General features: G+C 42.4%; 2 protein-coding genes across 5 annotated transcripts in view; both read left to right on the top strand.

The window, feature by feature from the left end:
• The window catches only part of slc12a2 (solute carrier family 12 member 2), a 97827-nt gene extending 96099 nt beyond the window's left edge, over nt 1–1728 (top strand). For all 3 annotated transcript variants that reach the window (XM_037265782.1, XM_037265784.1, XM_037265783.1), the window contains one exon: nt 118–1728. In XM_037265782.1, the coding sequence (XP_037121677.1) occupies nt 118–253 (136 nt within the window). In that variant the 3' untranslated portion in view covers nt 254–1728. The remainder of the gene's footprint in view (nt 1–117) is intronic.
• Nucleotides 1729–7672: 5944 nt separating this feature from the next.
• Nucleotides 7673–23051, top strand: ajm1 (apical junction component 1 homolog). 2 transcript variants are annotated; one of them, XM_037265791.1, is made up of 2 exons: nt 7673–7961; nt 17087–23051. In XM_037265791.1, the coding sequence occupies exon 2, from the start codon at nt 17135–17137 to the stop codon at nt 20360–20362; it is 3228 nt and encodes a 1075-aa protein (XP_037121686.1). In that variant the 5' UTR covers nt 7673–7961; nt 17087–17134; the 3' UTR covers nt 20363–23051. The 2 variants fall into 2 exon arrangements, with proteins under 2 accessions (XP_037121686.1, XP_037121685.1); XM_037265790.1 differs by having other exon boundaries at nt 7673–7890.
• The last annotated feature ends 2324 nt before the right edge of the window (nt 23052–25375 follow it).

The raw sequence follows: 25375 nt of genomic DNA on the forward strand, positions 1-25375 counted from the left end.
GCCTATCCCACTGCGTTGCTTACAATTGCGAGTGATTTTTATTACAAATGCAGCTTTTTTTTTTTAATTTGCAGTGGTTTTCAAAAGCAAACTGAATGTATCTTTTGTTTTCTTCAGGAGCCTGCCATTGGCCAGAAAGGGTGCAGTGTCTAGTGCCCTATACATGGCCTGGCTGGAGGTGTTGTCTAAGGACTTGCCACCCATCCTTTTGGTGCGTGGCAACCACCAGAGTGTTCTAACTTTCTACTCTTAAAAGCAACAAAAATAACACGAGGAATGATTCTTACATCCACCTACTCTACTGTGTCTGTTTGACATAGTCTGCTCGACTGTGTCGGTTAGACAAACATAATGACAAACTGTGCAAAAATTGAGTTAAAAAAATAAAGTGACATGATTAAAATACAGAATGGATTGTGCTGAGGAAAAACACATAGAATTCAAGTGGTGAGTGTAGGGTGCTTTTTAAAATTTACCAACTCTTTTTTTTTTTTTTGTTCCTGAAATGTATTTTCTCCCATCTGATTCACATACGGGAATGTCAGTTTCTCGAAACGGTTCTACAAAAAAAAAAATTATTGCATCATCTTCAATTTGGTGTGACATGGAATGGTCGAACTTGTTATTACAATGACTCGACCCGTTAATGTTAATGTTTGTGAAGCCTCAATATTTAATTACCTTGCTGCTTTACTTAAGTTCTTGGAGAGAAGCACATAGAATGCTTTGCAACACCTTTTTAAAGCCTTATGGATGTGCCTTCCATTTAATCACATTAATCTCTAGTTAGATGACAATGTTACTTATTATATGAAATAGTAGTTCATTTTATTGATTTTTTTCAAATACGAGTCCTTCTTAGTGGAGTGAATTGCATGAATAGAAGGTGTCTATTCGTTCTACTAACTCTTCCCACTTTGTTGTGTTGGGCTGTTGTTATTCTCTGCATTAACGTTTGAGTCTTCCTTTTAAAATATTGTAATATTTCTAATGCCTCAACTACTCTGCAAAAGACACGATTAGGCTTTTAAACAAATGCCTAAAGCATTGATAGAATGGTCTTGAGTTGAAGATTTAATTTGTGGCTGTCATTTTTCATTTGCTGCAGTGTGTCACATTAACAGTAGCCTATTGCAGCTCATGTAGGTTCACAGGTTAGCCTATTGCAGCATATGTAGGTTCACAGATTAACCAAATGGTTTCATTCAACAAAATGTTTGTTCCTTGTATTTTTCCCCTGAACACGTCACTATCGAACAAGCTAGTAAACTTTGCCTTAAAACCAGAACTAATGATTCAAGTTTTTGTAAGCCATACTTGTTTGTTCAACTTCTTGTTTTCAGCACAATCAAATAGACAACCACAACTACTGTATGTATGTATTTACGCGTATGTATGTAATCGCCGTCCGCCCATAATGGTCTCTTGAATCGTTTAATGTAGCTCAGCTCTGCAAGTAGCAGGTTCTGTGGTGACTCAACATATAACACATCCAGCAATCATACCGTTTAGATTTACTATTGTACTCAGGCCCCTCACATCCTCTTTATCTTGTTTGTCTTAAGGATGTATGATGAACTGCTAGTCTTATCCATAGTGACCTTTTTTTCAAACTTGAAAGATTTACAGTTCTGAATCATGTAAAATTGAAATTTGAAAAACCTATACCACTATGCATTTTCACGTGTCACATATGTAATAAAAGTCCATCTCTCAATTTGAAAGGTCCACTCGCTTCACTTCATTTCGTGTAGGACACAACGCATGCATTACATTAAAAAAAATTAGATCAACTGAAGAGTTACGAACATTTTTTAAAGAGAGCTAGATCTTGGGTACTGATTATTGTGAAGGGCTACTTGTTTGATATACAGTGGTACCTCTACTTACGAAAGCCTATACCAGGGGTGGCCAACCAGTCAGAGACTAAGAGCCACATTTTTTACTGTGTCATCGCAAAGAGCCACATCACCCCCCCCCACACACACACACACACACAAGCGTTACTGTCTCTGAGTGGTTTGTAAATTTTTGGAAAAACTGCATCTGCTTTTCTGCCTGACTTTTCAAAGTGACCAACCTGTGCTTGCGAAGCTCAGTCCCTTTTGGAAATTCCTGGTCGATATTAGGATGGACTGAGCTGAAGTGACGCTGAAGATTTGAAGCTTTGAAATGCGCTAATGATGCCTGACATATAAGGCAAAATGGTTTGCCATTACGTTCAACAAAAAAATATAAACTCTCCCACTCTGTTAAAAACGTCCTGTGTTCTTCATATTTTCGTTTGGCTGTGCTTTTTTCCCTGCCATTTTGAGAGCGAACTTGAAACAAATTATTTACAACTCAAATGATCGCGCGCATTTGTCATCATTTAGAGTACGTCATTCTTCTTCTTCTTTTCAACTCAAACCGATTCAACTGGTCAGCGCGCCACCTAGGGGGGATAAATGGCAGCGCCAGCCAAGCATTTTGCCGCTTGTCATGTGAAATCTCCTGAAGAGCCGCATGCGGCTCGCGAGCCGCGGGTTGGCCACCGCTGGCCTATACTATAGGCCCTGTACAGTAATCCCTCGTTTATCGCGGATAATTGGTTCCAAGACCACCCGTGATATGTGAAAATCCGCAAAGTATTGTCACCTTTTTTTAACATACATACATTGTTTGTGTATCCATAAGTGTATATTAAACCATATAAGTGCATATGAGAACATTAAAAAAAAAAATCAAACATGTAAATACGATACTATTAATACGTAGTATAAATGACATGCAGAAAATAACGTATGAATAATATAAATATGATACGTGTTTGTGCGTGTGTGTGCGCGTGACACGTCAGGGATGAGAATTTTCCACGGATCCGCAGATTTCCGTGTTTTTTTCCATCGAAAGTATCATTTTCATGAATCGTGTAAATCCGTGTAGAAAATTATTTTTTTCAACGTTAGCCTCGGCGACTCGCGAGCATTCCCCCGCCCACCGTGACGGCATCTTTAGGCACATCTCAAGACAAAATTAGTTAAGATGTGAGTACGGAAATCGGCTTGCCTCTGTCAACCTAACTCACTGGCAGCAGTGATGCGACAACATCCGCCTTATTTTCAGCAGCATTTTGGCACTACTTTCGTCACATCATTTCCACTTCTTAACTTACGCGGAGAACTAAGTGTTTTTACACCACCACAATGTGAATTTGCAATTGGGTTTTCATCACTTGTAGACGAGTTCGCAAGGGAAGGCTCCTGACGTCCCAAAAAGAGAACCCCGACCCAGAGCAGGAGGTCGGGCGGGTGGGGGGCAACCTCAGACGCGCGTTAATACCAGTCCGATAAGTCTGAGTCATCGGACGAACACGTCGACCAAGCACCGTCATCAGGTGGCACCACCGCCCATTCCCCCTCCTCAGCTGTGGCATCGAGAGACGTTGGCCTGGGGGCCGGCACAGGAACCATATGTCTCTCTTCTGGACGACTTTGAATGGGATGCCGGTCAGATTGCAACGCCTTGCCTGTGGAACCAGGTTGCGGACGTGGCAACAGCAGTCGAGGACGAGACTGAACCGGAGACTGCGGCTGACGACGAGACCGGGCCGACGGCTGCAGGCTACGGGTTGAAGAAGCCGAGGGCCGAGAGGCAAGGGCATGGGCTGGAGGTGAAGAGCGGGTCTGGAGCAGGGGCGAGAGGCAAGGGCATGGGCTGGAGATGAAGAACGGGTCTGGAGCAGGGGCTTGCGACAGGTGGTAGGGGCAAGCAAACCGTTCCCAAACGGTTCCCTGCTAGGCGGGTGCTCTTGGCTCTCTTCGGGCAAGAGGCCACCCAGTGGCCCTCACCCCCGCAGTATAGGCATAGCCTAGCTCTGAGCCGTCTATGACACTCCTCTGGCGAGAGTGAGGTGCGTGCAATCTCCATGGGCTTTGGCCAGCTGGGCTGGGTAGGAGTAGTGTTCATGGTGCGCTGGCTGACTTAGACAAGATCCTGGGCAAACGACAAGTGAGACGGGACGACAGTGGCTGCCCATGACACCCGAGGTGTCGGGCTGGTGTCACGGCAGCGGAGGTGCGGTGTCGACTTAACCTTCTCGCGCCATCTTGACCGGATCCGTCGATCTACCCGTGCGGCCAGGTCTATGGTATCTTCAAGAGTCCGAGGGCGCTCGTAGGACACCATCTCATCCTTGATGTAATTTGCGAGTCCGTGGAGGAAGGTGCCGCTGAGAGCCGGGGTTGTCCAGTCGCTCCGACGCGCCACCGTCTGGAACTTAATGGAGTACTGCGCCACGGATCTGTTGCCTTGGTGCAGCGTGATAAGTTCCTCGGAGGTGTCTTCCGAGGCTGAGCCCAAGTCGAACATGCGCAGGATTTCAGCTGCGAAGACGTCGAACGACAAGCAGGCGGGTCCCTGCCGCTCATATTCCGCCGTCTCCCACAGCCACGCCTCGCCCGTAAGGTGAGTGAGTACAAACCCCACCTTGGCTGGTTCCGTGGCGAACGTGACGGGCTGGAGGTCGAACAAGACGCGGCAGTTTGTCAAACAGGCCCGGACGTACTTGGGGTCACCGTCGAACCTGTCAAGGTTGCTCCGGATTGTCGCATAATGGTCAGTTCGTTCTGTCAGGAACAGAGACAGGGCGACCAAATGCAGCACGAACCTTTATTGAACGGGGAAAGGGGAAGTGGAACGCTGGACTGCCGGTATGGCTGGTGTGACTGAGCAGAAGAGCGCAGTGCGGAGTCGGAAGCAGGCAGGTGGTTGAAGCAGGCGGCGATCAGAACGTGGTCAAGGACAGGTGAGTAGTCAGGACAGGCAGAGAGCAAGGCGAGTCGGGTCAGAACACGAGCGAAGTCGACAACGGGAATCGTTCGGGCAGGGTACCGTGAGTGAGCAGTGAGCGGTGGAGTCATGGGCAGGGCAAGTGGACAAACTGACAACCAATGGCTAAATTCACTGAGTTTAAATAGAGCGAGCCCAACGAGCCGTGGCAGGTGCTGGTGATTAGCTTGATTGGGGGGCGTGGCTGGAAGTCCAGTGACGCAGGCACGTGACAGATATTACGAGCAATTTTTATTACCATTCAATTTTTTAACATATTTTAACGGTTTTTACTACTCTCTGGTTTCAAAACTAATCATTCATCAGTTTGTTGTTTACCCTATACTCTATACCAGTGGTCCCCATCCACCGGGCCGCGGACCGGTACCGGTCCGTGGGTCACTTTGTACCGGGCCGCCAAGCCACACAGAAAAAAAAATAATAATTGTTTTAATCGACGATCAATTAATTCGCTCGTCCCGGTCACGTGACATGTTTCCCCAGTCGAGCCTGCAAAGCTAGCAAAAATGAGTAAGTATTTATTTTGAAAAATATAAAAAAATCGGCGATTCTCTCCCAATTACATCCGTCGGTTCAGGTCAAGACGCTCGTCTCAGTCACGTGACATGTCACCTCAGTTGAGCCCGCGAAGCAAGCAAAAATGAGCAAGAAACAGAGATGTTTGGAAAGCTTCTTCGGAAAGGGAAAAAAGCCCAATGAGGAGACGGAAGAAGAAGAGGCTACGACTTCTAAGAAAAGGAAAGCTGCATTTAAAAGACTGTGACGCGCCAAGCCCACTCTGCATAATATGTGGCGACAGGCAATGAAGCCCTCAAAACTGCTTCGGCACATGGAGACCAAGCATCCTGCATTAAAAGACAAACCTTAACCACGGGTGTCATTGTCTCCGATTACGCCTAGATGGGACCGGCTCGTTTCTGAGAAACAAGCTCAGTACTCCCACTAATTCAATGTAATGGTGAGTTTTATTTTAATGTCGTTTATACTTGTTTTTATGCCAGTCGTATCATTTTATTTCATCGTATTCATATATTTATTATAAATGTATTATTTATTTATATAAATGTATTATTTAGTTATATAAATCTATTATTTATTTATATAAAGGCCGGTCCGCGAAAATATTTCTGACACGTAACCGGTCCGTGGCGCAAAAAAGGTTGGGGATCACTGCTCTATACAATTTAAGGCGTTGGGAGTCATAATGGCCCTCCGAAGGAAACTACTACAATGCGGCCCGTGACAAAAATGTGTTTGACAGTCCTGTTGTAGAGTATATTTCCTAAGATGTAATTAAAAGTGAAGACAATTTGCAATTCTAGTAATGACACGAAATGATGTGGCGGGCCGTATCTGGCCCCCGGGTCTTGAGTTTGACACCTACGCACTAGAGCAGGGGTGGGCAAACCTTTTGACTTGCGGGCCGAACTGGGTTCTAAATTTGGACCGGAGGGCCGAACCAGGAGCAGATGGATGTAGTGTTTGTGTGAAGTAATATAAACGACCTGTAAAGGTCATTGCATAAAAGGTTTTGGCCTTTAGTAGGTAGTAAAGCATGGATATTCAAAAAAGGTTTTTTGAAAACAAATGCATTTATTAACAGCCTTAAAAAAATAAAAAACAATTCACTAAAAAACTGCTATCAGTGATTCTCATAAAATACGACACTGTTATTATGAATAACAGTCTCCATCACTTCAGTGCCTGCAGGTCAGATTAATGAAAGATGTTTATCTTATGAGATCACATCAAACGGCAAACATTCTGACCAAATATATCATCTTGAAGAATCGGTGAAAGCATACATCCAAATAAAGTAATCAAAACGGCAACACGGTTTACAGGTTAAGATTAGTCGCAAACAAGTGGTGCATCAATGTCCTTGAGCATCCTGCATCGTTTGAAAATGAGAATGGTCACTAGTTTCAATCCCTGCTATTTGTACAAATCATATTCAAAATACATTTTTTTACAACAAACTTGAGAGCCTCCCCTTCATTTTCAGTGGGAACAGTGTTGTTGGTCTCCCTTTTTTGCTAGTGCGTCATAGTCTGGAGTAAAATATGTTGTGGCAATTCTTAGGAGAGATCCGAGGTGTTGGTCCGTTTACCTAGATCTGTGACGGGTTGATGTTGATGTTCATGTGGCTGAACGCTAGGAATTCACTGGGAAGCCAAAGGGGGCGCCAGCCTGCAAAAGTTTGGGAACCACTGCTTTAGAGTAAAACTATCTGAAATCTCAGCGCGCGAATTACAAGAATGCTGTCGTCACAGCCCACGCTCTAAATTCGGCACTGATACAAATAGAGCGCGAGTGCGCCATGTCCGTACTACTGAGTACGTACACGCACTTGTGAGTGTGCACCGAGCTTTCTGACACGGCTTCCGGTAGTAAATGCGCAGGCGAGCGGTTCCCCATCTACTGGGGAAACGCAGTCATTGCAGGCAAAATGACCCAAAAAAATGTTTAATAATACAATTTATTCAGGGTTGGCGGGCCGGATTAAACGGTCCCGTGGGCCGGATGTGGCCCGCGGGCCGTAGTTTGCCCATTCCTGCACTAGAGTGTCGGAGGAAGTAATCAGTGCTGTGCGAGAAAAAATATCTGAACACGCAAACATACTTTGAACACCGAACACATAACAAAGAAATGATGTGCATTAATTACTATATAGAATACATACGATTTGATATTTCCACGGTATACATTGGAAATGAAGTAAAAATATATATATATACACGGACAATTGAATCAGCATTCACATGCTCTGATGAAAGTAGGGCTAGAGGCAAGCTTTCACCGCAGCAGGAGCACTGAACGATAAAAAGGAGGGGGGGGGGGTGTTAGGGAAAGGGACTGACTGGGTTGTGGTTGCGGCAAGATTAGATGCGGATGGTGCAGCGAGAATGCGCAGCAATCCGCAAGAGACCCATCTCACCTTGTGAGGGTAGCGAGGGAGGGAAACAAAAAGCCTTGTTTTGCATTTTTGCTGATGCGTGATTTTGTTACTCCTTCGTATGAACAATGGATACGCTCAGAGTGGGTCGTCGACCTGATGTGGTAAGATACGAACCACTGAGTTTGCTGAATGATGTTGACATCCAGTCAGGATTGGTGTGCGTGGAAATACGGTATTATGCATTTACCATTCTACCAACACTACGTTGTGACTGTTTGACATTTATGTCATCCACGTAGCCTTGACATATGCATGCCCGCATAATGCGTAATTTGATATGCAGCCTTGAGTAAAACTCAATTCGTCGTTTAGTTGACGCTTGCAAAACGTCTCATTTTGTATGTGGATGCTGTGTGCTAGTGTGGTGCTGTTGTTGCCATATTAATATTCAGTGTGATAACGTTGTTTGAAATGTCCCATCTTTTCAACACATGACATCATCTTCTTCAGATGTCAAGCTACGGGTAGTCTCCTCTCAATGCCGCGGATATGCATGAATAAACTGGGAATTTTGTCAAATAAATCTTCGGTTTATTCAGATTGGGCGTTGAAAAAAATGTTGAATTCTTCATGTTCATGCCATATTTTCAAGACTTGCAGACTTATTTGAACATGCTCCAAAATTGACATTGAGTGTACGTACTACGTACATGTATGTATGTATGTATGTATGTATGTATGTATGTATGTATGTATGTATGGTTGTATGTATGTATGTATGTATGTTTCCATTCATCCCATATCGATCTATGAAGAGACAATTAGAGCAATGAATCTGTCAACACTAAAATATGTTATCATGTCTATTTGTTCCGGTGATACCATACATGCAATTCCATGATTTTCATACAATCGCTACTACAAGGCAGTGGTGCGACCAGCTACCTATGTTGTATGTCTTAGAGACGGTGGCACTAACAAAAAGACAGGAGGCAGAGCTGGAGGTGGCACAGATGAAAATGTTGTGATTCTCTTTGGGAATGACGAGGATGGACAGGATTAGAAATGAACATATCAGAAGGACACCTCAGGTGGTTTGTTTGGAGACAAAATCAGAGAGGTGAGATTGAGATGGTTTGGACATGTGCTGAAGTGGGATCCGGGTTAAATAGGGAGAAGGATGCTGAAGATGAAGCCACAAGCACACTTGTGGTGCGAGAGGAAAACTGACTGCTTTATTCCTGTAGTGAGTGACATTGATATAATATGTAGTATTATTTATGGTAGACAGAAATTGTTTTTTGCGTCTCTCAAGCAAATCATTGCAACGCAAAGTGGGGAGTTATCGGTCACTCTCCTGTGTCCGCTGTCACTATTTCTCAAGCGATTTACGGCAAAATAAGGTGGCAGGTTGCCGTCTGTTGCTGTCACTCTCACTCCTGTATTCCTCCCCTAGAATGTTTCTTCACGCTCAGTCACAAGCTGTAACATTACCCGCAACAACACCAAAAAGTTTAAAGTATAAGTATAGTTTAAAATGAAATGGTTCTATTGGCCTGTGTCTTCCAAAAGCTCCATTTGCCCTGCCTCAAAATGTGGACAAAGGCTATAATGCACCGAAAATGTCAGTGTAACCCTAACCCTGCAAGAGCGCTATCACACGGAAATGTTGCCCATTAGGACACCCTGTAAAACTAACAATAGAGTAAGATGTTCAAGTCATTTTTCTGTTGAGAAACAGAGCTCTTTTAAACACTGAACATTTTCTTTGTCTGTGTGCGATTAATATAGAATATACAGCAGCATCCAATCAACAAATAACCACTTGAGTTTCAAAGGACAGAAGCGTTTCAATGAAAGGGAAAACAAATGTTTGTAGCTCAGTACCAATGGTACAGAGGTACACCACTGTGCACCACAGTGTTTATCCCCTGAGAAAATACTCTCAATGCACGATTAAAGAAAGAGCTCCCTCAAAATGCCCACTGACCTGAAGTTAATCACTATATCTCTACTGAATGAGTGACATCAATGAGATAAAAAGTCTCTTTATTGTACTGACGGAGTTACTGGTTTCACTCCACCACAAACCACCAATCTATCATAATTCATTAAGAAAGCCTGAAAAATAAAGCCTGTAATGACCTTAGAAGTGTTAGCCAACCTGTACCGCTCTCATTGCATCACAATGTTTGCGTGCAACATGGAAAAAGGACCGATCTTCGGCTATAGAAATTAGCTCCAGGGACATGGGATGTCACCTCTGGCAGGGAAGGCGCCTGAGCTTTTTTTCAAACCAGAGAGGTTCCAACTAGAATATACAGTGGGGCAAAAAAAGTATTTAGTCAGCCACCAAATCCTGAAAATCACATTTGGCCAATAACCAAAGTTCATATTTCAATTTTCCAGATTTGTGTTTTTATTTTTTCTCTCATAGTTGAAGTGTACCTATGATGAAAATTAGAGGCATCTCTCATCTTGTAAGTGGGAGAACTTGCACAATTGGTGGCTGACTAAATACCTTTTTTGCCCCACTGTAAATATAGCTTGCCTTTCCATACAACTTGGTCTCTGGTACCAGTGTTTTCACCAGGGAGCGAAAACAAACTCCAGCCGAATCGGCCACTACTGGTTAATTAAAGGCCATATACATGTGTGACAATGACAATAAAGATCTATTCTATTCTATATCATAGAAATGTGTCTTTAAACGTGTCTTAAATGTTTCTACTGAGGTAGCAGTTCTAATATCCATTGGTAGGGCATTCCAAAGCTCTGGAGCCCGAATAGAAGATGCTCGAGACCAGGTATGGGCAAACTACGGCCCGCGGGCCACATCCGGCCCACGGGACCGTTTAATCCGGCCCGCCAACCCTGAATAAATTGTATTATTAAACATTTTTTTTGGTCATTTTGCCTGCAATGACTGCGTTTCCCCAGTAGATGGGGAACCGCTCACCTGCGCATTTACTACCGGAGGCCGTGTCAGAAAGCTCGGTGCACACTCACAAGTGCGTGTACGTACTCAGTAATACGGACATGGCGCACTCGCGCTCTATTTGTATCAGTGCCGAATTTAGAGCGTGGGCTGTGACGACAGCATTCTTGTAATTTGCGCGCTGAGCTTTCAGATACAGTTTTACACTAAAGCCACCCACAAACCTTCCCCTGGAATCCTTCCATTAAAATGAGTCGCCCAAGGAAAAGCAAGCTGGACACTGAGTGCCGAGTGTTTAAAAAAGAGTGGCCAATTTGGCTCAACGTACGCGACGTGACGTTCAGCCACATGAACATCAACATCAACCCGTCACAGATCTAGGTAAACGGACCAACACCTCTGATCTCTCCTAAGAATTGCCACAACATATTTTACTCCAGACTATGACGCACTAGCAAAAAAGGGAGACCAACAACACTGTTCCCACTGAAAATGAAGGGGAGGCTCTCAAGTTTGTTGTAAAAAAATGCATTTTGAATATGATTTGTACAAATAGCAGGGATTGAAACTAGTGACCATTCTCATTTTCAAACAATGCAGGATGCTCAAGGACATTGATGCACCACTTGTTTGCAACTAATCTTAACCTGTAAAGTTCTTAAGGCTTACTTTAAGGAAGTGTTTCCCGTTTCCTCACCTCTGTTACCAGGTGTTTGTGAGTTAAAACTCTGCTCTGATTTTCAGATACCCCTCACCGTGTTGCCGTTTTGATTACTTTATTTGGATGTATGCTTTCACCGATTCTTCAAGATGATATATTTGGTCAGAATGTTTGCCGTTTGATGTGATCTCATAAGATAAACATCTTTCATTAATCTGACCTGCAGGCACTGAAGTGATGGAGACTGTTATTCATAATAACAGTGTCGTATTTTATGACAATCACTGATAGCAGTTTTTTAGTGAATTGTTTTTTATTTTTTTAATGCTGTTAATAAATGCATTTGTTTTCAAAAAACTTTTTTTGAATATCCGTGCTTTACTACCTACTAAAGGCCAAAACCTTTTATGCAATGACCTTTACAGGTCGTTTATATTACTTCACACAAGCACTACATCCATCTGCTCCTGGTTCGGCCCTCCGGTCCAAATTTAGAACCCAGTTCGGCCCGCAAGTCAAAAGGTTTGCCCACCCCTGCTCTAGACCCTGCAGACATTTTCTTGGCCCTCGGTGTCACTAAAAGACTAGCGTTCTGCGAACGAAGGTTACAAGACGGAACATAAGGAACAACTAAGTCGACGAGATATGAAGGCGCTAAGCCATGCAATGATTTATAGGTTAATAGAAGAACCTTGAAGTCACATCTTAAATGGACCGGGAGCCAATGTAAGTTGACTAATATTGGGGTAATGTGATAAACTTTTCTTGTCCGTGAGAGCAGCCTTGCAGCAGCATTTTGCACTGTCGACTTTTGATGCTGGACTTAGGAAGACCAGAGAATAATGCATTACAGTAGTCCAGGTGCGACGTGATGAACGCATATATAATAGTTTCTGCATCACCGGTAAAGAGGATCGGATGAATCTTAGCAATATTACGAAGGTGAAAAAACGCAATTCTGGTTGTATTCTTAATGTGCTTTTGAAAGGAGAGCGTTTGGTCAAATATTACCCTGAGATTAGTTACAGTATCGCTCTGAGTGATAGTACGGTTATCTATAGTTATAGTGGTTTCCTTAAATAAGTGTTGATAACGAGCTGGACCAATTATCAACATCTCAGTTTTATCTGGGTTAAGACGAAGGAAGTTGAGAGACATCCATTGCTTGATCTCCGCAAGGCATACCTCAAGATTACAGCAGTCCCGCGGATCTGTCATCGATAACGGCATATATAATTGGGTGTCCTCCGCGTAACATTGAAAACTAATATTATATTTACGTATTATGTTCCCAAGCGGAATCATATAAATATTAAATAGAATTGGTCCAAGTACCGATCCCTGTGGGACACCACACGTAACATTATAGAGCTCAGAGGACGTATGGCCATGGACCACTCGGTGCGTCCTGTCTGATAGATAGGAATAGAACCAGTCTAGTGCTGACCCTGAAAGACCAACACAACTTTTCAGACGCTCTAATAAAATATCGAAGTCTACAGTGTCGAAGGCAGCACTAAGATCGAGTAGTAACAATACCGATGAAGTGTTTGAATCCATAGCTATAAGGAGATCATTAGTCACTTTAGCAAGTGCTGTCAGTGGAATGATTAGCTCTAAAACCAGACTGAAAGGATTCATATCGATTATTGGCGACCAATAAGTAATCAATAAGCTGCTGCGCTACTACTTTTTCAAGAAGTTTTGCTATGAATGGGAGGTTTGAAACTGGCCTATAATTACTGAGACAGTCCGGGTCAAGATTTGGTCGCTTAAGTAACGGTTTAATGATAGCGGTTTTAAAGGCTATTGGCACTATCCCAGAGGAGACAGACAGATTAATTATATTTAAGACGGACGGTCCTGAAATTTGAAATAATTCTTTAAATAGTTTGGCTGGGAGCGGGTCGAGTAAACATGTTGTTTGTTTAGCCGCACTAACCAATTGTGTAAGCCTTTCAAGGGACACGGTTTTAAAATTTGAGAGGGTTATTGCATGATCGTCAGCGCCGATAATCGGCGGTCTCGACTGAGCGATTGGAATGGTCATCTTGATCTCATCCCTATTGGATTCAATCTTTCGAGCGAAAAATTTCATGAACTCGTCAGCTGAATGGAAGGAGCTATCGGGGGTCAGCTGGCATAGTGTTAGCTTTGCCACTGTATCAAATAGGTATTTAGGATTGTTTTTATTGAGATTAATGACTTGCGAAAAATAACGAGTTTTTACTAAGATAAGCGCATCTTTATATTTCAGGAGGCTGTCACGCCATGCCTGATGGAAAACCTCAAGTTTGGTTAAATGCCATTTGCGCTCATGTTTTCTACATCATTGCTTAAGCGTATGTGTTTCATCTGTGAACCACAGAGTAGGCAATCTACGGCGAGTTTTCAGACGTAGCGGTGCCACAGAGTCGATGGCATTTAACAATGTCGCATTGAATTCATTTGTAAGATTATCAATAGAGGCGATATATGCGGGAAATATGGCAGTTGCCGGCGACAGTAACTCAGATAGCGCAGTTGCAGTCATGGAGTTAATATTACGGCTGCTATAATTCTGATTGCTCTCTTGTCTTTGACAAAGAACTAAAATTTCAAATTTTATTAAGTAATGATCAGACAAAACAGTAGTGTATGGCAGTACTGTTATATTTGAGGTTGCCAGTCCTCGGGATAATACCAGATCTAAGGTATTTCCATTCTTATGTGTTGCTGTCTGTACGGCTTGCGTAAAACCAAACGTATTAGTTAAAGTCTGAAACACCGAAGTAAGTGGCTCTGACGGTAAATTCATGTGGATATTGAAATCGCCCGTGATTATTATATTATCCGCATTTGTCACTAGATCAGCCACGAATTCTGAAAATTCATCCAGGAAGCCAGAGTAAGCCCTGGGTGGACGGTAAATAACAGCAAGATAAAATGACGGTAAAGCGGTGGATCGGACAGTAAGAATTTCAAATGTTTTAAATACATTAATCGAACGAGGCCTAAATCTAAGATCGGAGTTTGAGATGAGGGCGACACCCCCACCCTTTTTTCGAGGACGCGCCACATGCGAGCTCACAAAATTTGGAGGCGAGGCCTCATTAAGCGGCAGCAGTTCATTAGGTTTTAACCAGGTCTCGCAAAGACCAAAAACGTTTAGATTATGTTCCGTGATGAGGTCATTAACGAGAACTGCTTTCGTATGAAGCAATCTAATATTCATAAAACCGAGTTTAAGTGTAATCGGTCGATCAGGGTTCGTATCTATCAAAGGATTTTTAAACGAAATGCGAGTAAGATTGTGTTCTCTAGGCCTGACATCACCTCTCAAATGTTTATTAGCGCGGTGGGACGATACAACCGTGGGAATTTGATAGTAAATATTTGGTACACGTTATATTATCTGAAACGGGCACCATTTCATCAGCGATACCGGTCGGGGTGGAGTGACTGGATTTGTCTACTACCTCAGTAGAAAGTGTGTTCACGTGTACTGTAGCACTATTCAAACTGTGATGCTCTAGTCTACACAAGGAGCTATGTGCATGCTGGAAGTCTAGCCTAGCGCTAGTTAACTTTAACTTAACAGACTCCAAACCCATCCTAACAGGTGGTCTAGTCACCTGTGCCCCGGCCTGCTCTAAAGTGACCTGTCATGAGTGGCTCAAACGGTAATCTATATTCCTATATAGAAAGAGTGAAGGCCCCTTCACGGTTAGGATGAAGGCCGTCCTTCCTCAGCAGGTCGGGGCGGCCCCAGAAGGAGGACCAGTTATCTATAAAATACACTCCCTGCTTTTTACAGAACCCAGCCATCCATCGATTAAGGGAGACTAATCTACTAACGCTCTCATCAGTGCCTCTCCCAGGCAGGGGGCCAGAGACAAATACTCGATGCCAACTCATCTTTCTGGCGAGATCACAAGTCCTCGCTCTGTTTTTCTTTGGGATCTCTGATTGCCTCATCCTAACATCATTGGCGCCGATGTGTATCACTATGTCCGAGTAGCTAGTGTTGTTGGAACTACGCTGTTGACTAGGCCTATTGTGAGTCAGCTCCCTAAGATTAGCTTCTATGTCTGCCCCCAGGAATACACATTACCGTGGCTGGATTTTTAAGCGTGATATTTCAGGTAATGGAGTCACCTATGACCAAGGTGCGAGGGCCAGTAGACCGAGATGACTTTGGACGGCCATGTATCTTACCTGGCTCATCGTGATTAGCAAGCCACTTGGGGCTAGTGCTAACTGGGCTAGCGGGCTGACTGCAGTCCGCGTCTTTTGTCCGCCCCATCTACTGTTAGCACACTATTCTGCTCTAGCTGGCGGACACGCAGGGACAACCTCTCTCAGAGAAGGGTGCAGTTGGTGCACGAAGCCGTACAAACCTCTTGATCCGCAGCCATACTTTATGTGTCTGATGATCGACGGTAGACAAACGGCCACGAAACCTCCGCTGAGAGCCAGACAGTAATGTGGAAGAAATGGCAGGGATGGTCTGTCCGCGTGTCCAATGATCGACGATCGAGAGCCAAACAGTGACGTGGTCGAAATGGCAGCGTCAATCCTTGCCGCGACTTTCAACAAAAGTAAACTCCCAAAAGTGGAGTAAAAAACGTAAAAAGCAAGGAAAAACTCAAACCTCGTCACCAGATTAGACCACGGATAGGTAATGGGAAATGTGACTGCATCTCAACCAAAACCCCGAGTTTTCTGACCCGACACGTGGTTTCATGAGGCGATGTGGAGTTGTTCTTTATTTGCAAGATCTTGGGTTGTTTAATGGCGGTCAGTACACGAGGCACTCCAGCAGATAAAACAACAGCCCCCACCCTCCAGGTCAGAAGGTTTTATACTGTCCGCCCGTAGTGACAAAGAAAGGAAAAGGTGGGAAAGGAAAATGCGGGAAAGGAAAAAGCGGGAAGGGAGAAGGCGGGGAGGTAAAAACATGTCCTAACGTTCTGTTATCACCTGGCCATTTGAAAAAGTATATGAGTTTGTCTCACCTAATAAAATATGTACACATTGCTGTTGCTCTCTCCTCACACTTCAAATAGTTTTTCTTGTTCTGTGGTTTTTGTTTGTGCTTCAAAACGTTTTTATCGATTCTTTTTTTGGCACAAATCTGCTTTCATATATGTTGGTCTGATCGTATTGTTTCCAACCCATTCATAATCAAACGGAATATCACATGGATAAGTTGACATGGGAAACATCACAAGTATGGTAAATTGCTTCCCGGAACTCAGATAATATGCATAAACTATGGTAAGACTAATTTACGCCACCTCCCCACCAAGGCAGGGGAGGGGGGTACTAACAGAGGGATGACACTTCATAGTCTAGTGAGAAGAGCAACAGCCTTCATAGTGTAGCATTTTGGCATTACCAGTACCGCTATTACCAAACCTAGGTTTTTCCATTTCTTTCTTATATTTTTTTAAATGTTTGCAATTCCATGCAGTCGTTTGCGAGAAGCAAAGGAGCCATTGTGTTTCATTTGCTTATTGACAACTTGGGCGCAAATCACCCCTACAGAAACATACGACACTGACAGACAGTTGCAATCTTTACAAAAATGTTGAATCATGAAAATACAAATGTTGTTGAAGTAATGTTTCCCTAGTTGATTTGTCCACATATGTATTCTTGATTCAGGAATTCCACTGTACACACCAATACACCACAAAAATAATGTTTCGATCACTCCCACATGGCTTTTTGGTAAAGATCTTAATTTGTCCTCATGATTTTTTTTCTCTTCTAGGAAACAACCATGGAGATTAATGGCGAAAACTAAAGGAGTCATTTTAAGATGACACTCACAGGACCACCTGACTTATTGGTATCAAGTGTGCATCAAGACATAAAAATTACCCCCATTTCTTCACTCGCCAAATCCTTGCAACGCTACAAAGAATGTAGTTCTTTAAATTGCAGCACACTGGAAGAAATTAAGAGCAAGGATAATAAGCAGCGCTGCCGTGTCTTTGAAACTACCTTGCTGGAGTACCCAAAACATTATAAATACGCAATGAATTCCCCACACAAAAAGACTGAGAGGCATGGCGCTAATCCAGATATTGTCTGGAATGCCCTGGGTCACCATCAAAGGTACCGCTTTTCAGCTCCAGATATTTTCAACATTCGGTTAACATCTCAACCAATGGATGCAAGTGTGAACAGTGAGCCTGCCATCATCCCTGAGCAAAAACGAAGAGCTCGGTCAAAAAGCGCACCTCGAGTCCAAACTAATCTCACCCCTATATCATTTGAGTCCTCACCCTCCAGGAGGAAGGGAAGGGAGTCCCGATGCACCATAGGAGAATCTCATTGGAGACCTGACATATCCCCACGTAAAGAGTCCTCCTATGCAGCAAACAGAGCTCATTTATTTGGACTTCAGCCTCAAATGAGTGGTAACAATATATTTTCAGCCCATTATTTATCGAATACTTACGAGGAGGCTACACTGGATAAACCAGCAACCAGCCCTCATGTCAGATGTCGGGTAGACATTAAACCAAATGATTCAGCATTATATCATAAAGGACAGAAACACCTTACACCTCAAATGGACATTCAATGTCAAAGGCACCACAATTGGGTAAGTAGGAGCCTGACTGTGCCCCGCCATTTCTCCTATTCAAGAGCACCAACGTCCACTGATTCATTGGTTACAGAGAGTCAGCAAGCTTCTCAAAATTCCTACAGTTTGCCAAATAAGTACAAACACCAAATGGTTCCTTTCGAAGGGATGGAATCCACTGGATATGAAATGGAAAACACAAGTCACTCCAGTCCTAACATGCCAATCCCAGTGTTTTATGAAGAGGATCCTGGTAGATATGTTACCACAGTTCCCCCTCAGCCAAGTTCTTATTTTCATGATCAACGTATGAAAGGACAAACCTCCAAAGTGCAATATGTACATGATCAAAGAGGTCGAATGGTGCATGCTATGGGTACAAGGTCTTATAACAATGAAATTGAGCATTATCCATACACTTTACAGGCAGGGTATCCACAATTATTTAAAGCAAATGAGCCAGGGCCATATATCATACAACCACAGCCAACAAGAATCTTTTATGGAAATGATCCAAGGTCTTATCAAATTCAGTCTGCTCCTCCAAGGTTCTATTATTCACGTGACACGCATGCCATGCCACCACAGCACCATATACCAGCAAGGGCCCATTATGCAGACAACCAAAAAAATGTGAGGATTATTCAGGCACACGCAGATGACTGGTACAGTTCATATGGTCCTGGATATTCCTCTATTCCAGTAAATGATGTGTCCCAAGTCACTCCAACCAGGATCCAACAAGAGACTGTATTAATGCCTTGTTATTCAAACCCTTCTGCAGAACCTCAAAGAATTGGCACAGATTCTAAATCCTACTCAAGATCATTGGACGATATCCTCACCTCATATGTAGAAAGGGAACAACCCCCTTCTGTTCAGCGGCATCAGAGCTATAATGACCTTGATCCAAGGAAACCGATAGGAGGCTTGGATGACAAGCCACAGCCAGTGGTAGTCAATCTCTCCACTTCACCAAGACGTTATGCAGCTTTGTCCATGTCTGATAACTCTTTGATTGACCAAAGCCCTTCATCAACATCAAAAAACACAACTAGTAAACAGTGGTTAGTAACTCCAGAGATTACAATTACGGATAATGACTTTCGTACTGGGAATCTTAGGAAAGCTGAAGGAAAGTCTGCCAGCTGGGATATTCTGGACTCTCGAGGCACTGAAGGTGAGCATGACATTAAAGCCTCGACCAAAGAAAAGCCACATGACAATTCTCTTCAGCAGAGCCTTGAACAACTTGATGAGCTGCTGGCTGATCTTGTGACTGACTACAAACCACCAAGTCGAAGGGCGAGTCAGGACATACTAGATCAGCTGAAGAAGCTAATTGACGAGGAAGAAGCAGTATCTCTGTCGAGGAAGAACTTGGATACTGTTGCTCAACAACCACCTCCTCTTGACAAGCAACCAACTTCAATAAGATTAAATCCTGATTCATTTCAAGATCTAGATGGGGCAAGTGATGCAATGAAGGGTCCAAATGAGTGCTCTCCAGATCAGAGTCCAGATGAGGATGATACAATGATGTGTTCAAACAATAAATGCCGGAGAACAGAAACTCTGTTTCATGCTTGCCTTTACTTTAAATCTTGCCACAGCTGCTACACTTATTACTGCTCTCGCAACTGCCGCAGAGAAGACTGGGACATTCATAAAGAGAGTTGTGTATATGGTAGAATTGGCAGCTCATGTCGACATATCATCAAACATTGTCGTGAGACTATTGAAGTCCACAAAGCCTTCTCCCGTCTTGCCAAAGTTGGTTATCTTTCTCGAGGTAGGGGCGTACTCTTCCTTGGTTTCCCTAACACTGTGTCTTCCAGTAACTTTTTACAAGCAGGCCTGGATAGTCTGCCTATGTCACCCACATACTTGTCGCTAAGAGAGCTTGAAAGTTTCAAAGACAACCTTGGTGAGTACTGTAAAGAGTTGCAAGAAGCTGGAAAAGAATACGACCCAAATGAATGTTTCATATTGAATGTATCAATTGCTGTCGGTGAACAGCTGCCAGATGGGCCTTCACCAAGGACCCAAGCTCCAGCAGTCAGAAAATATGCAAAGGTTGCTCTTGCTTCTTTCAGCCCTGACAGAAAGATCCACAAGAAACAGGGTGAGATGGAAACCCTGATCTTAACTCCACCACCAGGAACAACAGATATTGACAAAGCTGGAGAAGAAGGCAGGAAGGCCAGAGAAATATGCTTTATCAATATACAACGAGAGTTAAGGATTCGAGGCGTATTCTTACGCCATGAATACCCACAAGTGTATCAACAGCTCTGTGAGTTTGTGGAAAATAACCTCCGATTCACCCCTACCACCATTTATCCAATTGATAAGAGGACGGGGAAGCAGTTTATGTGCATGATTATGGCCGCCTCTGAGCCAAGAACATTGGACTGGGTAGGAACTCCACATCTTCTTGATGACATCATTTAAATGCATATATGTGTATGGAGTACACAAATTATACATTACTGTACTTTTAGTTACTTTTTTTTGTCAGCCTATTTTTTTTAACAGAATATTGTACAGCATATTATTTTTAACATACAGAACAGTTTTTAGCCAATGTAAGTGTATGTATCTTTATATGGGCTGCTATGTATCTTTATATGGGCTGGTTACTGTTACATTTACATTTTTCCTTCACATTTAATGTTCCAATATTTAATAATGTAGGGAAAATATTGATTATTGTGTTCTTGACGTCAAAGGAAATTCTATGCAAAGCTGATTTCTCTAATTATGACATTTTGTACACATACAAGCATGCACACACACAAACACATGTACACACACACTTACACACACACACACTCACAGACTGACACTGCTGATTATAATACATTGGATGCAGTATCAGTAATTCAACAAAAGTGTACGGTATAAAATGATTCACCACCTGGCTAATGAGAGAAATATTCATTCCAAAGGAAATATATTATATTAGTATATTTTATATTATATTATAGTATATTATATTATATTATCCTCACAAGGGTCACAGGCATTCTAGAGCCTATCCCATATGTCTTTGGGTGGTAGGCAGGGCACATCCTGAACTGATTGCAAGCCAATTGCAGGGTACACAAATAACTATTCACACTCACAATCACACATACGGACAATTTGGAGTAATCAATTGGCATACCCTAAATGTTTTTGTAATGGGTGAAGAAACTGGAGGACCTGGAGGAAACCCACGCAGTCATGGGGAGACCATGCAAAAGCTGGAATCGAACCCTGTACCTCTGAACTGTGAGGTAGACAGTGCTCCATCATGTCACCTTGTAGAAGACAAAACAAAAATCCTAAACTTTTAATATTTTTGTAGGTACTTTAAAGGTGAAATGTAGAAAGTTTGTTCAATGGGATTTTTTAGCATTGTAAGGATAAACAGTTTAAAGTTCGAATGATTTGAATTAGTCAAAAGATGTAGAAATAGAGGAAGAATTATGTTCTAAAAATTTATTTTTGTGGGTATTTTAAATGTGAAAATGTTTAATTTTTTGGTGAGTGGGAATTATTATCTATGTCATTAGGAAAGTGTGTGGCCTGTTGGTTGACTTGCCACCAGACTTGGTTGATTGAGCTTGGCCTTTCACTCAAATCATATTTACAAAAAATGTAAGTACCCTATCTTGTTTGTTGCGTGAAGAATGTTCTCCTGTGTTGTATTTATTTTATTTTGGTTTGCTTTGCTTTTTGTTTTACTGAAGCAATACTGCTGGACATGATGGCTATCTTTGCAATGAAAGATTCTAATATTTAAAATTTTTACTGTTAACATTTTAACAGTAAGAATAATTACCTATTTCAACAACAAGACTTGTCGTAATAATTGCAATGTCCTCACGTGACACATGAAAGCGTAACAGGAATAATTGTTATTAGAACAAAGTGACACAGATGTTCCATAATAGATACTGTATGTGCTACATTAAATATTCAGTGTTCAGTGGCATTTTTAGGCTGTGTTTATTGTGTGTGATTTATGCTTTCAGTTTTACATTGTAAACCATGACACTGTTCCTTTGTTGCATGAGTTTATTATGAAATGAACATATTTTAATGGTGACACCTTAGGCTATGTTCACTCTGCAGCAGCCACAGCTTTCTGTTGAATTGTCTTAAACTCCACAATAGTATGGCATTAATTTTGCATGCAAACGAAGTTGTCATGTGGGAAACATATTTCTTAGACTTTTTCCCCAGGTGAATCTTGACTTTTTCTAACGAGGGAAAATGTGTGAAGCATTAGGTCACCCAAAATCAACCAGAATCAACCAGATTCCTGAGATTGCATTTAAATAATTGATGTGGATGAGAACTGATGGCCGAAAGGAAGTCGGAAGTATTGCACTGTAATTCCTACTGCGTTGCATGTGCACACTTTCTAAAGTCATTTTCATATTTTTTTTTTTATTTTGTACTATGTACTATGCAATGCTGTTATTTCCCTTTCTGTATCACAATGAGTTGGTAAGTCAACAAATGCAAACGTGCAAACACCATTCCATCCTCAATTATACAAACCGTTTTGTCCTCACAAGGGTCGCAGGTGTACTGGAGCCTATTCCACCTGACTTTGGGAAGTAGACAGACTTTGGGAACTGTTTGGCAGTCAATCAAAGGGCATACATAGACCAAACAAACAACCGTTCACACTCATAATAAAACCTGAGGGCAATTTAGAATATGATAGTCAATTATTAACCAAGCTACCCTGCGTCTTTTTGGAAAGTGGGAGGAAATTTGAGTACCCAAAGAAAACCCATGCAGGCTCGAGGAGAATATACAAACTCCAGCCTGGGTTCAAACCTACTGCCTCTACACTGTGAGGTGGCCATGCTAACTATGCTACCACAGTAAAAGTGAAATGTGACTCTTGCCCGGTCTCTTGCAGTCAATCTTTCCACGTACCTGTGTACCGTCACTACCAATTGAAAATAATTAATTTGTCATCCAAATTGAAGCAGCAGTTAACACCCAACAGAGCACTCTTGGGTATATATATTATATAGTTATAATAACATGAGCAATTTAACAGTCTTATCCATACACAATGACATAGACAAGTTCAGTGACACAAATATTTACTGAGAATAAATATATTTTTGAGAAAGAAAATGGCTTTTGCAGAGGAACTGTAGTGTTTTGCCATTTGTACAAATTGTTTTGAGAAATGCACTGACTGTTTTGCAAGTTTCAATTCTGATTTGAGAAATGTACCAAAGTCACTGAGAAAAACCGCAGTATTGTTTTGTGTACAGCTTTGTAACAGCTGCAGCTGTTGTGAAATTGTTGTATAAATAAAGCGGAGTTGAGTAATTTGAAATTTTCAGCAAAATGAACACACCTGAAAAATTTCATGAATATTTCAAATATGGGGAAACCTCAAAAATGATTAATTTGTTTCAAGAATTAAAAAAAAAAAAAATACAGCTGCAAACAGTGACAAATGGGATCTCCATTGAGAGTTCAAATAAGTCAGGGGGTGCACCAGTCACCAGTCTGTATAGGTATAGTGCTTGAAGGACATCTGAGTAGTGTGTATTCATGATTTGTAATTATCTACTTCCAGGAGTCTCACTAATAGAGCTGGACAGTATGTTGTTTTCATACTGATCAATACCAAAATAGATTTCAAACTATTGATACATAAGAACCTACAGAAAAGAGGCTGAATTGGGGTAAATTAATTTTAACATAGAATATTTAACTTTCAATATGTCAAACAGGACAGGGCAGCCAATTGCAGCAAGATGCAGACTTTATTGTTGAGAGAGGAAGGGTACATGGAGTGCTGGAGGTCTGGCTGGTCAGGTGTGGCTGGGTTGCAGGGATGCGGCTGGTGGGCACGGATGGCAGCGCCACAACGGGTCATCTCCCATAGCGTGACTGGCAGGGTGGTGACTGAAACCAACCTAGGGAGGAACGCAACTGATCAAGAGCGCAGCATGACAGAGCGTAGGTGGGATTCGTAGTCTGTACCAAGGTGGTGGACCTGCGTGAAGCTGGCCCCCCACCCCACGCAAAATTTAAGCAAAATAGTCAGTTTCGTTTGTGCTGGTTTGTGCAGCAAAAATTTTCGTTTGTGCTGCTATGGTTTTTTAGTTATGAACGATTCTTTTATAGGTCATCCAGAGTTCACCCAGCCCCCCATCTGCTCAAAATGGACCCAAAACGGTACCGTTCATTTGTGCTTCGTTAGTGCTGGTTTGTGCAGCAAAAATTTTCGTTTGTGCTGCTTCCGTTTCGGAGATATTACACATTTATTTTATAGCGATGACGTCACCTAGCCCCCCACTTCCCTCCAAATGGACCCAAAATGGTACCGTTCGTTTGTGCTTCGTTTGTGCAGGTTTGTGCAGCAAAAATTTTCGTTTGTGCTGCTTCCGTTTCGGAGATATTACACATTTATTTTATAGCGATGACGTCACCCAGCCCCCCACCTCGCTCCAAATGGACCCAAAATGGTACCGTTCGTTTGTGCAGGTTTGTGCAGCAAAAATCTTCGTTTGTGCTGCTATGGTTTTTTAGTTATGAACGATTCTTTTATAGGTCATCCAGAGTTCACCCAGCCCCCCATCTGCTCAAAATGGACCCAAAACGGTACCGTTCGTTTGTGCTTCGTTAGTGCTGGTTTGTGCAGCAAAAATTTTCGTTTGTGCTGCTTCCGTTTCGGAGATATTACACATTTATTTTATAGCGATGACGTCACCTAGCCCCCCACTTCGCTCCAAATGGACCCAAAATGGTACCGTTCGTTTGTGCTTCGTTTGTGCAGGTTTGTGCAGCAAAAATTTTCGTTTGTGCTGCTTCCGTTTCGGAGATATTACACATTTATTTTATAGCGATGACGTCAGGTAGCCCCGCCCCCCTGTTTACTTCCAAATTGACCCAAAATAGTGCCGTTCGTTTGTGTTTCGTTTGTGCTGGTTTGTGCTGCAAAAATGGTACCGATTGTGCCGCAAAAAAATTTGTTGACGTTCAGTGAATCATTCAATTTGTCATTTATTTAATACTAATTTATTTTCTAGAGATGTCAAATCCTTGCTCCATGGATCGTTAATTAACCATTTGTTTGTGCCATTGCAATTTTTCATTATTAAAATCATGCATCTTCATTAACCCCCTGTCATGTATTTTATTCTTTTTCACTTGACATCATGATAACTCCTTAATTCTTACACATGTATTATCCAACTAATTACCATGCCAAGTGACCTCTGCAGGCCGGTAAGACATATCGCAACAGGGTGGCGAAAAACAAAGACGTGCAACTTTTTCAAGCGACAAATACACAACTATCTCCGAAGATTTAATAACAGTGAGTGACAGAAAGTGTCTTTTTCTGGGAAGTGACCATCGACCAATGTAAGTAAAAACTTTGTGAGGGCAGGATGGAACCACATGTATGGCGAGCATCACAGGCAAATAAATCGA

The sequence above is a fragment of the Syngnathus acus genome, chromosome 12, assembly GCF_901709675.1.
Source record: "Syngnathus acus chromosome 12, fSynAcu1.2, whole genome shotgun sequence".
NCBI classification, from domain to species: domain Eukaryota; kingdom Metazoa; phylum Chordata; class Actinopteri; order Syngnathiformes; family Syngnathidae; genus Syngnathus; species Syngnathus acus.